The sequence below is a fragment of the Erythrolamprus reginae genome, chromosome 1 (genome assembly GCF_031021105.1).
Source record: "Erythrolamprus reginae isolate rEryReg1 chromosome 1, rEryReg1.hap1, whole genome shotgun sequence".
Taxonomy (NCBI): Eukaryota; Metazoa; Chordata; class Lepidosauria; order Squamata; family Dipsadidae; genus Erythrolamprus; species Erythrolamprus reginae.
Window position 1 is genome coordinate 346,361,880 of NC_091950.1, and position 15,283 is coordinate 346,377,162.

At 38.2% G+C, this 15,283-nt stretch overlaps 1 protein-coding gene and 1 long non-coding RNA gene across 4 annotated transcripts in view; one reads left to right on the forward strand and one right to left on the reverse strand.

The window, feature by feature from the left end:
- The window catches only part of LOC139157415 (uncharacterized), a 42,925-nt gene extending 40,491 nt beyond the window's left edge, over window positions 1-2,434 (reverse strand). Inside the window, exon 1 of the long non-coding RNA XR_011557479.1 lies at window positions 2,337-2,434. This is a non-coding gene — a long non-coding RNA (uncharacterized lncRNA). The remainder of the gene's footprint in view (window positions 1-2,336) is intronic.
- The window catches only part of RASGRP3 (RAS guanyl releasing protein 3), a 54,220-nt gene continuing 40,514 nt past the window's right edge, over window positions 1,578-15,283 (forward strand). Inside the window, exons 1-5 of one of the 3 annotated variants that reach the window (XM_070734144.1) lie at window positions 1,578-1,825; window positions 11,463-11,644; window positions 13,011-13,113; window positions 14,013-14,075; window positions 14,387-14,518. In XM_070734144.1, coding sequence (XP_070590245.1) covers window positions 11,575-11,644; window positions 13,011-13,113; window positions 14,013-14,075; window positions 14,387-14,518 — 368 coding nt within the window. In that variant the 5' untranslated portion in view covers window positions 1,578-1,825; window positions 11,463-11,574. Of the gene's footprint in view, window positions 1,826-2,400; window positions 2,561-11,462; window positions 11,645-13,010; window positions 13,114-14,012; window positions 14,076-14,386; window positions 14,519-15,283 lie in introns of those variants that run through there. The other 2 variants (XM_070734145.1, XM_070734146.1) reach the window with 2 other exon arrangements.

The following is a 15,283-nucleotide window of genomic DNA, read 5'->3' on the forward strand; positions in this document are numbered from 1 at the left end:
CATTCTTTCTTTCATTTTGATCTCCTTTCTTTTTTGGGGGGGGGGGTATAATTTTTTTATTGTTTTTCACACCTTACAGATTTCAATTTACATAGCTCAAATTAAAATATAATACAATATAATATCAGATGCTATTTTGTTCTCCTTTTTTATGGTTTCTCTAACCAGTGGGTGGGTGGGGAAACCTTTTTAATCCTCATAGGATTTATGAATATTTACTTAATTAATCACCTGCCATTTAATCTATGAATTGAATCAGTGGAATTAACTGGGTTTTTTCCCCCAGACTCCACTTTCTTTTTAAGACAGAGTTGAAAGGATAAGACCTCTTACTATATCATACATGCAAAAACAAGTGTTCCAGTAATAATGAAAAAAATAATATTTCAATGAATACCTAAAGCACACCACCCAGAATTAAAAGTGCTCATTTTAAAATTCCAGTCCAAGTGGACAACTATATAAAATCCTACAAGAGCCCAATTTCTCTGCCTCAGGGAACTGAAGAATGGTCATTTCAGAGGAGGGAGCATTTTTACAGCTAAGCTACCACACTAACTTTAAAAAGGAAGTTTTTAAAATCTCCTGCCAGGAAAGAGATCGACAGTAAGGTCACCAAAAATGGGTTAGTCCCAAATTTGTGTTTTGCTAGGGTAGAAACTTTGGAGGAATTGTGGGAGGCTAGGGGGTTTTTTTTAAGTGTATTTAAATATATTGACAAAATTGAACGGGTCCAAAGATGGGCTACAAGAATGGTGGAAGGTCTTAAGCATAAAACGTATCAGGAAAGACTTAATGAACTCAATCTGTATAGTCTGGAGGACAGAAGGAAAAGGGGGGACATGATCGAAACATTTAAATATGTTAAAGGGTTAAATAAGGTCCAGGAGGGAAATGTTTTTAATAGGAAAGTGAACACAAGAACAAGGGGACACAATCTGAAGTTAGTTGGGGGAAAGATCAAAAACAACATGAGAAAATATTATTTTACTGAAAGAGTAGTAGATCCTTGGAACAAACTTCCAGCAGACGTGGTAGATAAATCCACAGTAACTGAATTTAAACATGTCTGGGATAAACATATATCCATCCTAAGATAAAATACAGAAAATAGTATAAGGGCAGACTAGATGGACCATGAGGTCTTTTTCTGCCGTCAGACTTCTATGTTTCTATATAAATTTTGTGCTAAATGACAACATATTTTAATTTTAGTTATTAAAAACAAACTAAACTAAAATGTATTATAACAAAGGTGTTCCTTGGGCCATGAAAGGAACCTTGATTAAAGGAATCGTGCCCCCCCCCCAAAAAAGTCAGAGCTCATGTAATTAGTAATATCTTGCTAAAATCTGAATCAATCATGCAGGATTACTGTAATACCAGATAGAAAAGCAAAATGTGCAGTTTAAGCTATAATGCAATGTTTTTTTAAAAATTAGCATTTTCTATCCTAGTGGGTCCTACCTTTAGATAAGGAGGCTTACCTTTTTTACATTTAACGTCTGTGATTTGTAAAGGCTGAGTTGAAATTATAATTTTGAGTTGTAACACAGGTTCTGCTCACGTGGGTTTTTGCCAGGATTGGTGTCAAGAAAAGAAAGTGGTTTGTTGTTTAATGGGGGTGGGGGGGTAGAAGAGTGATTGTTGGGAGTCTGACCTCTTGGCACAGCCAAGAGATTTATCAAAGGGTGCATGTGACTAAGTTAAGTAAGAGACACAGCCCCAGCTTGAAGGAAACAGCTGCTCATTTTTGCTTTCACACTTGGCAGCTGGACAAAGAAGGGAGATGTTTGTATTGAGTACCTCTGCAAAACTGAGTACAGTAAGTGATTTTTCCCTGTTGTCCTTGGGTCGGGAATGTGTATTTTTTTAAAGCCAGGAATAGTTCTTTTTCTCTTGCAAAAGTCAAACTCTAGCTTGCTATCTCGTAAATATAGTCCCACAAACTTTTATTTATTTATTTATTTATTTATTTTTATTTATTTATTTTGTCCAATACACAATGAGGGTTTTAGTGGGTATATACAGTATATATATATATATATATATATATATATATATATATATATATATATATATATATATATATATATATACATACATACATACATACATACACACACACACACACACACACACACACATAGTAAAATACATGATGAAGGTTATAGAGGAGATACTCATAGTAAAATATATCTAAGAAAGAATAGAAAAGAGGATATAGTAATAGAACATATCAATGAAAGAATAGAAGAAGAGATATAGGAATAGAAGAAAGGTATAGGAGATATAGGAGAGCAACTGTCTTTTAACTAATTAATATATATTCAGACCTGGCTTATTCTGCTTCCGTGGAAGAAAAAAAGAAATAAAGCTGGCTCAAACTGCCGGGTAATTGCTTTTCAAGGGTGTTCGGCTCGGCTTCCAATGTGCGGTTTAGAACTGGGGGCTGCTGTTGTCTTTAAAGAGCGAAGACTCACAGCTGCTGCAGCCGCCGCCGCTGCTGTTGTTGTAGTAGCGTCGCCGCGTTGTATAATTCTTCCTCCCACAAAACAAGGTACTGTACACGAATGCAGTCCCGTTTATGGGGTGCCGGCTTTCATTTCCTCACGATGTCACGAAGAAGCTCACGAAGCCAAGCGCCTTGTATAACACCGAGGCTGTTCTCGTGGCAAATTGAGGAGAAAGATCAGCACTTCTCAGTGGCGGCTTATCTGGGGAAGACACATTTGCCAACTTTGGGCTAATAAAAAGGCAGCAGACCTGCATGCTATCATGTGTCACGGTGCCAGACAAGACTTCCAAAAATGTTATTCCAGTCTGCAATGTTATTTGGGATTGCCGGACGAGAACGACTTGCGGCAGAACAGGGAGTCCCTTAATTGCTACTAGCTGTTGGAATTTGCTGAGGTTCTTGATAAGAACTCTGTTGTCTTGCTACATGCATAAATTACTTTCAAGTCTGAGGGGAGGAGGAAAGTGGATGGTCTTTGGGGCTGTCAGCTTCTAGGAGCCTCTGATTGGCCATGGTGAGAAATAGGATGCTCCCTGGGTGGACTTCTATTTTTTAGCTCAGTGTTTCCCAACCTTGACAACTTGAAGATATCTGGACTTCAACTCCCAGAATCCCCCAGCCAGCATTTGCTGGCTGGGGAATTCTGGGAGTTGAAGTCCAGATATCTTCAAGTTGCCAAGGTTGGGAAACACTGTTTTAGCTGGATGAAACAATTCGAGGTTGCCCTTGGAGTGGAATTATAGGGGCTGAAACGATCAGTTGAAGGAGATGTGACAAATAGGCCACCCTTATTTATTTATTTATTTATTTCTATTTATTTGTTTGTTTTATCAAGTAGATATTGGTGGTATACAATGATATAACAATATTTATATACATGATACTAGTAAAATAGAAACATTAAGACGGGACGGAAGGAACTCTGGTGCACTTATGCACACCCCTTATGACCTCTTAGGAATCAAGAGAGGTCAACTGTGGATAGTCTAAGGGTAAAGTTTTGGGAGTTAGGTGATGATACTACAGAGTCAGGTAATGAGTTCCACGCATCAACTGATTGGTTATTAAAATTGTATTTCCTGCAGTCGAGTTTAGAGCGGTTTACTTTAAGTTTGTATCTGTTGTGTGTTCGTGTGTTGTTGTGGTTGAAGCTGAAGTAGTCGTTGACAGGAAGAACGTTGTAGCAGATGATTTTATGGGCTATGCTTAAGTCGTGTTTACGGCAATGTGGTTCTAAGCTTTCTAAACCTAATATTGTAAATCTAGTTGCATAGGGTATTCTGCTGCGAGTGGAAGAGTGGAAGGCTCTTCTAGTAAAGTATCTCTGGACATTTTCTAGAGTGTTTATGTCCGAAATGCGGTGTGGGTTCCAGACAGATGAGCTGTATTCAAGGATTGGTCTGGTGAAAGTTTTGTATGCTCTGGTTAGTAGTGTGAAATTACGAGAGCAGAAACTAATTGAAGCCTACCAGGATTACTTCCATTTAATCCAGCAACTTTAATTCCTACCTGTGATAGGTTTTCTCTGTGTTTTAAGATCACAAGTGGCATTTCAACTTGTCTCCGTGCCTACATTTTTGCTTTAAAACAAATCTTAATCTTTTTTGACACATAGCAGAAGAGTTCATGCAAAGGCCTTTAAATTTGTGTAGTCATGATGATGCTGCATGCCATAGAGGGCTCCGATGATTTCTAGTCTTTGCCCAGATTGATAATTTTGATTGGACTACTATTTCAGGAATGCAAAAGTGAAAGTAAAGCATGAAATGTCACGCAGGAAAAGGGAAGAACAGGAATAATATTTGGGTTGATTTTACAACTGAAGTCATGGCAACCTAAAGGAATTCAAAGTTATGATTATTTATAATTAGCTAAGATTGATAGGTGTAGTTTGGACTAGTGGTTTAGGCACCAACTTAAAAGCAAGAGACTAGGAGTTCTGATCTGGCCTTAGCCACGAAAGCCACTTGGGTGGCCTTAGGCATGTTGTTATCTCTCAATTGAAATCACCCCAGAGCAGGGGTAGGCAAAGTTTGCTCTTCTATGACTTGTGGACTTCAATTCCCAGAATTCCTGAGCCAATCATGCTAGCTCAGGAATTCTGGGAGTTGAAGTCCACATGTCATAGAAGAGCAAACTTTGCCTACCCCTGCCCCAGAGGATTGTTGCTGTGGGGAAAATTGGAGCAGGAAGGTGTGCTGGGTATCTTTACTGTGTTGGGTTATTTATAAAAAAAAATAATAAAGACTGGATACAAATAAAATAAGTAATCCAGATCTCCCAGTTAATTGGGGGAATTATATTGCCCATCATTTAAATGCCAGTGCTTGCTTTTATGTGTGGGAATTTCCAATGTTGTATGAAAACCTGATTGCATTGGGTTTCTATCCATGAGATACGTGATAAAGTCTCACAATTTTCCTGCATTAATTCAAAACCTTTTAAAAATTGCTTGACTTTTTCTTGTTTTCAGCTGCTAATGTTTCTTTGTTCTATTGCACTAGTAGCAACACAGCTAGCATTCTATGTCTTTAAACTTTAAATTTTAGAACTTTCTTCCTGCTCAACCCTGAATTAGGGTTATCCTTCCTTTAGATGAGGGTTTTTTCTTCCTTTTGTGATGAAAATTGGCCCTCAGAAGTACTGATTGCCTGGATTAGGGGAAACAGGTGTATACATAAAAAGATACTTCAAGTGAATAGTTTTCACTAGTAAATTGGGGGAAATGAAAAAAAAATTAATCTTCCCTTCTTGTACCAGGATCTTAATCCAGATTACTTTTAAAGGGAACAGAAAAGCAGTCATACATTTTACAATCCTTTTTGCTAAAGAGATGCCCAAAGCAAATCTTTCACATCTACAACTTTCCCCCCAAGATTTTGTTACGATTTGGAGGGAAAAAAGAATATTCAGTACCAGATAGTCTACTTCTAAACTATTATGGAAGGAAAATAAGGAACGGAATTTATTAGATTTTCCCAGAAAAAAACAATGGGTTTTTAAAAATTTCTAATTCAAAGTTAGTACTCTGATCATTGATCTCTCTCTTTTTGGCCAATGAGAGTTGAAACACAAGATGCAGGAGAAGATATTTGTCTTTAACAAAAAAAACCCATAGGCCTCTTTTATGGACTTCTTATTTTTTTTCTGATCATGCCAGTGAAATTGTGTATTTTTAAAGCATATAGTACACTCTCTTTAGTAACCCTGCGAGTTATTTGACGTGGAATTCTATGAGAGAGACCTGTGTGAACAACAGGTAGCAGCAGGGGTCAGGAATGTGTGAAATCACATTTAGGAGTTCCCAGGCAAATTAATGGATTTTCCATTCACATGGAAGGTGTTAATGTAATTGCTGTAAATGGACAGGTGAATTTTAGTGGAAAGAGAACACTAGAAACAAAATACTACCAGGGAGGTCAAATAAAAGTGAAGGTATGGTCTTTCTAAGCCAGTGTTTCCCAACCTTGGCAACTTGAAGATATTTGGACTTCAACTCTGGCTGGGGAATTCTGGGAGTTGAAGTCCAGATATCTTCAAGTTGCCAAGGTTGGGAAACACTGGCTTAGAAAGACCATACCTTCACTTTTATTTGACCTCCCTGGTAGTATTTTGTTTCTAGTGTTCTCTTTCCACTAGATATCTGGACTTCAACTTCCAGAATTCCCCAGCCAGCATTCGCTGGCTGGGGAATTCTGGGAGTTGAAGTCCAATTATCTTCAAGTGGCCAAGGTTGGAAAACACTGTTCTTAGCTACAGAATGCAAGCACAGCATTGAACCAGGGGTGGGTTCCACTTCCCTTCACCACCGGTTCGCATCGCAATATTTTACGCAATATGTTCCGCATACACACATTTTTTTAATGCAATTTGTCTTCTGTGCATGCTCAGTAGCTGGAATCAGCCCGAAATGCAACTGAACAACATTTATCACCTATAAAGCCCTACATGGCAAAGGGCCAGACTATTTATGGGACCGTCTTCTGCCATATACCTCCCTGCGACCGACTAGTGTCCACAGGGTCGGCCTTCTCCAGGCCCCATTGGCCAAACAATGCCAGTTGGCGGGGCCACATGGGAGCTCCAGCTCTGTGTAACCAACTACCCCCAGAGACTCACATCTCCCCCATCCTCCTAGTCTTCCGGAAAGCTATGAAAACAGGCTCGGCTGACAGCTTTGGAGCCGTCGAGTAAAACCAACCAGCTCCAGCCAAGAAGAATGAATGCTTGTTGAATGACTGTTTTTATTTCAGGGGTTTTAACTGTTTTTATATTGTGTTATTGTTGTACCCCGACCAGAGTCTGAAAGGAGTTTGGCGGCTTATAAATTTAATAAATTAAATTAAATCTGTGCTTTGGGCAAAGGAATAATGGTCAGTTTAAAACTGGGGATGGGTGGGAGGGCCCTTTTACAACAGCAGAAGAGAAAAAACCTTCAAAACAGTAAAAAAAATCACCAAAAAAATGGTGGCGCCCATGGACTGGCACCAGCCAATCCAGTTTAGTGATGTCACCAGCCGGTTGCTACTGGTTTGGGAGATCCAGGCCGAACTGGGAGGAACCCACCCCTGCATTTAATATACAGAATCCCAGCGACCAGTCAGGTCCCACAGAGTGGGTCTTCTCCGGGTCCCGTCAACTAAACAATGCCACTTGGCGGGACCCAGGGGAAGAGCCTTCTCTGTGGCGGCCCCGGCCCTCTGGAACCAACTACCCCCAGAGATTAGAATTGCCCCCACCCTCCTTGCCTTTCGTTAGCTACTTAAAACCCACCTCTGCCGTCAGGCATGGGGGAATTAAGATTCCTTTTCCCCCTAGGCCTTTACAATTTTATGCATTTTATGTATGTTTGGGTTTTTATACTAAGGGGTTTTTAATTTGTTTTTAGTATTGGATTACTATTATACACTGTTTTATGATTGCTGTTAGCCGCCCCGAGTCTTCGGAGAGAGCGGCATATAAATCCAATAAATAAAAGCTGTTGAGTACAGGTTATGCCTCCAAGAAAGTCTCAGCATGCACAAGGATTTGTGACTTCATAATATAGCCCAAAATTTCAAAATTCTGATGTTCAGATGCTCAGTCTCATCCTAAATTTTACTGGTTGTGAAGTTGCCAGCTTTTCTTTTGAGAGGCAGTGTCTTTAACCTTGGCCTGGCTTATGAAACTTGTAGAAATTCTAAAAAGCATCTTCGATAGAAGAAAAAGTAAACGCTCCTATTTAGGTTATATAGTTGCTTGAAATTGGTGCAGGAAATAAGTTGTGCTTATCTCTTCAAATATCTGAGTCGAAGAGAGCCTTGTTTGTATTGTAAAGTGAATTAAATTCTGATTTTGCATGATGACAATCAGGTGTATTGCCAATGAACCTTATCTGCAACAGTAATCTTTCCCTTCTAATTACATTAAAAACATGTTGAATTACAGTGCACTCTACATGGCTATGGTGACTGGGAAGGTGCTTGACTGAGGATGGTAATCTATGGCTATTACATGGATTGCAATAGTTAAAAGTTGAACTTGGTCTGAGAAGACCCAGAATTGTTTTCCTTATCACTCATGGAATTCACTGGAAGACTGTGGCTGTGTGGATAAAATGAGGAGAGATCCTATAACAGGTGCCACAGGTGGCATGCGGACTCATATCTGAGGGCACGCAAGGTGTTACCCTATGTCACCTCCAGCTGATTTTCGGCCTTCTTTTTGGCCATTTTCGCTCTCCCCAGATTTCAGGAAAGTCTCCTGAACCCTGGAGATGGCAAAAAAACAGCCCAATGAGCCTACCGGAAATCTGGAAGCTTCAGTAAGGCCTATGTGCATGCGTGTGGGGGTAGCATGGGGAGTTGTGTACCTGAGTGGGGAGAGAGCATTGCATTATGGGTGTGGGCATTCATGTGCACGCTATCGCACGCACACAAACTCTTTTGGTACCCAAGCTAAAAAAGGTTCGCCATCATTGCCCTGTAATATACTGCATGAGTTTTCCAGAACTGGCATATTAAGCAGATACAAATAGTGATGGGCGAACCCAACGGTGTTCGGGTTCGGCAGGTTCGGATGAACTTCATGCAAAGTTCAGCCGAACCTGAACCCGAACCCGAACCCGAACGGTTCATGGCACCAAAGTTCCGCCCCCAGAATCCCATCATTTTTTATTTTAACGGATTTTTTATTTTTATTTATTTTTATTTTTATGAAAAAGGACGCCACAGCGGCGCCGCAAGCAAAGGCAGGTCCTTTCACGTAAAAATTTTAAAAATTATTTTTATGTGAAAAGACTTCCCTTTGCTTGCAGCAGTGCTGCGGCGTCCTTTTTCATAAAAATAAATAAATTTATTTATTTATTTATTTATTTATTTTATTTTATTTATTGGAATCCAGGAAGTAATCACCTTGGCGTCCTTAGCAACCTGCCCGTATACGTGACGTCAAAGCTCTGCCCCTGGAATCTCTTCATGGGATTCCCCAGCTCCTTTTGTGCCTCCCAACTGGCCAACAGCTCCCCGGTGTTTGCCTTCCTCCACCGCCACCGCTGCCCGGCTCCTCCTCCTCTTCTCAGCAGAGGACAGCCGGGTGGTGGCCTTCGTGGTGTTCGGCATGAACGCCGAACTGAAGCACAATTTTTTTAAAAAAAATCAGGTTTGGGTCCGGCATGCCGAACGCCACAAAATTTGGTACGGACCCGCAGCGCCGCAGCACTGCGGCGTCCTTTTTCATAAAAATTAATTGTGCGGGTTCGGTTCGCCCAACACTAGATACAAATAACAACCAAATACAAATTTGTAGAACAGAGTCTTCATTTATTTAAGTCTCACTAATGGAAAAAGCATAATTGTGCTAAGGAAATACTAATATCATCATATACTGGTGCCTTTATGAGACCACTCTATAATGAAAGAACAAAGTCCATGGTGAATAGTCCCTCAAAATTGGTAAAGAAATTAAGTTTAATGTCATTTATTGAAATCTCTAATTAGGCACTAAATATAGCACAGAGTTGATCAATGTAGCTTGATACCTGTTTCCTATCATAACCTCTTTTGGGAGCGGGACTTGGTTTCTCTGATGAACAATCCTGACTGAATTGAAAAAATAAACCTATATCAATTTAATAGCTCTATTCTTCATAGACATGGTTATCTTAGTGTTCGTTTGTTTTTTGCTGTTTTTACTGATATGTGCTTTTGGCCTACCAATTCCTTTTCTTAAAGAGATTCTGAGATTTTAATAGCAAAAGTGGGCTTGGCAAATACAACAGTTATACGAGTTATACAACAGTTATAAGAGTCACAGTGGTGTAGTCCTTAGAATGCAATATTGCAGCTAACTCTGCTGACTGCCAGGAGTTTGATCCTGAGCGGCTCAAGGTTGATTCAGTTTTCCATCCTTCTGAGGTCTATAAAATGAGGACCCAGACTGTTGGGAGTAATATGCTGACTCTGTAAACCACTGGAAAAAAGCTCTTAAAACAGTATATAAGTCTCTAAGTGCTATTGCCAATGTGCAGTGAAGGGCTAGCACAAGTTTTAATACCACACTGAGTGTGACTTATGCAGGACGTCCTGCATTTACTTTCAACATCTTTCAGTGCAAATTGGGTGCTCTGGGCTGGAGCTTCATTTTCGCTACCCCTCTGCATCCCCCCCCCAAAATCCGGGCAGTAACCCACCCCTGCTAGTGTGCCTTATTCATATCTGATGTTTTATTTCACCTACTGCTGGATTTGTTATTATTTACAATACTTCACTCGATTTCTCTTCATAATGATTAAACTGTTTGCCAACATTTTTAAATAGAATATAAATATTTCAGATCAACAAATACAGTGGTTGCACTCTCAAACCTAAATTGACTATTTGTGTTTTAAATTTAGAGTCAGCAGAATATTTTTTTTCCTTGTTAGTACTTGTATTTCAGCGATTTCTTTGTCTGAATAAACTGGAGGAACAATTATTATTTATTTACAACAGTTATATCTTGCTGAGTCAAACTATATTTATAAAGCAGCTTAGAATTAAGATAAATAACATTTGTTGTACTTTTATTAACAGTTGTGGGTAATGATCATTGTAAAGTTGTGACAAACCATCAGGAACGCAGAGCTGCCTTCTTTTGCAGTTGTTGCCCAACCTATTCTCACTTGTCTGTTATGAAAGCTCTGCATAAACTGTTTTTGAGATGCAACTATGCAGTGTTCAGCTTTAATTCCTGATAGGGAGTGTGCGAAACCTTTGAGTTATTAACCTTTGAGTTATTAACATGGGATTCTAGCAGATATCCAGGAGATATGAGTAATTATTCAGTCATACAAGACAGATACATTAAAGTGTATAAAATCATGTTTATTTTTAGAAATAGCACAGTCAAGTTAAACAGTCAATATCTCTCAATACAATAATAGTATTACAAGCCTTATTTTGTCTTACATATCAGACATACATTATAGCTTACAAATACATTAAACTACCATTGGACACACAGAGATTACTAGATCAGTCACAGTGAATCAGCAGAAAGAACAGAGAGAGCAGAGAGAGAATAATGCTTTCTAGCTCCCTCTTATGGCAATTTGCAACACTACCTCTTAAAGCTATAGTAGTACAATACGTACAAGCATTCATTGTTAGCTTGTTTATATATTGCAAACCCAACTGTTTTGTACCTAGTAATAACAATTTCCCCAAAGTGCTAGGAAAATAAACATAACAGCTGTCCATTACTCTTTAAAACAGCTGCATCTTATCCTCGGCTCATGGGATAGCAACAAGAAAAGACACTGCTACTTGGACATAGATATATGACTCGCATTTAAACTGCCATGTGCTCTGCAACATCTTTTTGGAATCAAATCCAAAGTTCTGGACAGTTCTGTTAACTTTCTGCAAAGATGAACTGAATTATAAACTCTGGTGTAAAAATCTCCTTTCTCATCATCTTTCCACAGTTTTTTGAAGTGTCACTGAGAATGCAACTTACAGTTATTGAATGGGGGCCTTCCTGCTTTTCGTTGTTGTGGTGAAAGTGCGGTCATTTTTTTCGACAAGGATCAAAGGACAATGGAGTCCAACGGACTTGGGAAAGCTGCAACACTGGATGAACTATTAAATGCCTGCATTAAAATGTTTGGTACAAATCTTAAATATATATTTTAACTGTACTTTCCTCTTACCAGTAATTTACTGTATGCTGTGTACAAACCCTACTTGTTGCCTATTATTGCATTCATAATGGCTTGGATTCATAGTATTTGGACTAATTGATTTAGTATAGTTATATTTTATCTTATTTATTTTATTTATTCAACTTTTATGCTGCCCTTCTCCTTAGACTCAGGGCGCTTACAACATGTTAGCAATAGCACTTTTTAACACAGCCAGCATATTGCCACCACAATCCGGGTCATTTTACCCACCTCGGAAGGTTGGAAGGCTGAGTCAACCTTGAGCCGGTGATGAGATTTGAACCGCTGACCTGCAGATCCACAGTCAGCTTCAGTGGCCTGTACTACAGCACTCTACCTGCTGCGCCAGGTTGTTAGTTTCAAAGTTGTTAGAACTTTCCCCATAAGTAGAGATTATGAAATATTTGAAGCTGGCCAAATTAAAGCATTCCATTGCAATACCAAAATTAAAATTAGTAGAAGGTGCTACTTCTGCCTGGCTAAATACAATCATATGTGAAAATTTGGTCTGTATTTTGGTTGCCATGGGAAAAGGTTATGGTAATAAAAGACAATGGCTAAGTTGGGCATTCTTGAAGTATACATAATGTAGTTAATCAGCCAAGCACACTAGGTAAAAACTATATTAATCATAACTTCAAGTCAGTTTCTTATGCAGAGATTGTACTGATGTATCTAGTTCATCACCCAGTTTTAAGAAATAGTACATAAATAGGCTGGAATGTAGGACAAAATGGCCCAGGTGATGTAGGGGTTAAAATACAGTGCTGCAGGCAAACTCTACCCACAACCTGGAGTTCAACCCTGATGGGGCTCAAGGTTGATATACCCTTCCATCTTTCCAAGTTCAGTAGAATGAGAACCCACATTATTGGGGGCAATATGCTGATGTTGTAAACTATCAGAAAGTGCTGTAAAGCATTATGGGGCTGTACCAGTATAAGTGTTACTGATATAGGTGCTATCGCACTAGGGCAATATCTGTAAAATAATTTTGCCAACTTGATAGCATCTGACCATACATTGGAATAGATGTTTAAGGAAATTGAAGTTCAAACATCTTGTAAATACCAGATTGGGGAAATGTATGATAGAGACCTAACTAGTATATCCATATTTTACTCTAATACTGTATGCCAAATGAATGGGTTTTTCCTGATAAATTCCTTTCATTTCACAACATAAAATTTTATTTTTATTTTTTATTTTTCTATTTAGCAATATTTGTACAGGAATTTAACATTTGGATGCCTTTTCTTATTCAGTCATATTCACTGTTCTGTTTTCAATGTATCTGGGTTTTTTTAACAGATGACAAAGGGGAGCTGAATGGCAATAATCTACCGAGAACTTTTCTTTTAATGCATCGATGGTATCTGTCATCCACAGAACTGGCAAATAAACTTCTTTCTCAATATCCTTTCAGAGAGTTATGGTGATGATTATAAAAATCAGTTTATCTAAAATACTTTCAAGGTAGAACTAGATGATGATAGCGAAGTTGTTTGACAAGCACAATTAAAATCTAAAAACAATTATTTGTATTTGTAGGAAGATAAATGAACTCTAAATGTACTTGTGGTTGCAGTCTTCAATTTTGCAGGCAGCTGGCATTTCAAGTCAACTATAAATTTCATTAAAAGCCCTTCTATATTACTGAAAAACAAAAATATCAAATGTTAATTCTTGTGAAACAGAGATGACACAATTGCACATGGTATAAAACTTCATCTCTTCTTGAACTTCAGTGAACTTCTACAGGCTTTCCTATTTGTTGAAATAAATAAAGAGCACTACAAAGCAGGTGCTAAACTGCAGCAGATTATTAAACAATGTATTGTAGATTTTTTGTTTTAAGCAATGAATAGCCTGAGATTGTGTCCAGTTTCTTCAAAATGATGGTGGAAAATTAAGCTGTCATCCTCTGAAGCACCATAACTTGTATAAGTTACGTATATCTTATGAAATACATAGAAATATATAACTCTTAGTATTGTACTGTGGTACTCTATCCCTATTCATATTGTATTACATTGAATATAACTTTAATTTTCTATTATAACCTTTGTGATAATGTAATAATGCACTGAACTTCTTTAGTCAAACATATTTACATCCTACCTTTCTAATATTGTATGGGTATTATATTTAAGGAGAGATGCATAAAAGAAATGTTAAGATTCAATTACAATTAAACTATGCAACTGTAGTAGTTTAATCAAAATGCAAAATGTAGTAGCTTAATAAAAATGCTCTGTTTAAGCAAATAAAAAAACAAAGGAATTTTTAAAAAAATCTCTTTAACTAATTTACATATAGAAATGCCAATGGAGGAAACTGCAGTGAAATCCGCTTAAAAATCTGTTACTTTATGAGGTAAATAGAATTTTAAATTTAACTAGAAATGTACTTTTATAGTTTTCAAGGCTTAAGGGAAGGGAATTTAAATTGAAACTATTGGAGCTAAATTAAAGTGCAAATGATTCCGAATAGCCATGATGGAAGGTTCCAGAATCAAATCCACTTATACTTCTATTTAATAAGCAAACATTGTGGTTGGGAGACCACACAGTGATGTAAAGGGGTCCATGCTCAGACAATTTACCCAGTTGAGATAATTGAATTAGTTGTGAATTCTGTTAATACATTGGCTGATATCCAACTAATTCTTGTGTTAACAATTTCAGGTATTGGATTTTGGAATTTCCTGCAGAATTTAATCTGGATCTTGGTTTGGTTCATCTGACTGAGGAGTTTCAAGAATTAGCTTGCCATCTAGGTTATGAAGAACATATACACCTTATTGACATTTCTAGCATGTAAGGATTGTCACCTGTGAGGTACCATTATTAAACTAGGATTCTTAACAGCATTATAAAGAAGCAAAAATGAATTGGTGTGGCATATTTGAAATGTCCTGTTTTATTATATGCTATATTATGCAAACACGCCCACACACACAAACACAAATTATATATATAATTATATATAGTATACTATGGTGTATATAATTTCCAAAACAAACAAATTATTTCTGTTATATAGATATAACAAGATTGAAATGCTACTTTAAAGAATAAATTGATAGTATGGTTGTAGGTGGGTTTTATTCTCAACTGATGCAATTGCAGTGATGCAATTAGATTTTAGGAATTGTCACTATATTCTGTCTGCAGAAGTACAGTGCTTTTCTAATAGTCCCTTTAATTGGTAGTGATAATCCTGATAATAAAGTATCTGGCTAGCTTTCTATAGTCAGCATAAAAGTCCTGGAGGGCTGGGGAAGGCATCTTTTAAGCAACATATCCAGCGGTGGGCTATGAGCCGGAAGGCTAAATAGCGCTCGCCAACGTGGCTCGTAAGTTCTTGTGGGACCAGCGCAATTTTGCTGCTGCATCTGTGGAGGAAGCAAAATTGCACATGGAACCGCAGGTGTGCCCGTGTTTCGGCAAGGTTTTTTTGCTTTCACACATGCTGAAACACAGGCTGACCTGCGGCTCTGTGCGTGATTTTACTTCCTCCACGGGTGCAGCAGCAAAATCACACTGGCCCCACAAGAACTTACGAGCCGTGGCGGCGAGCAC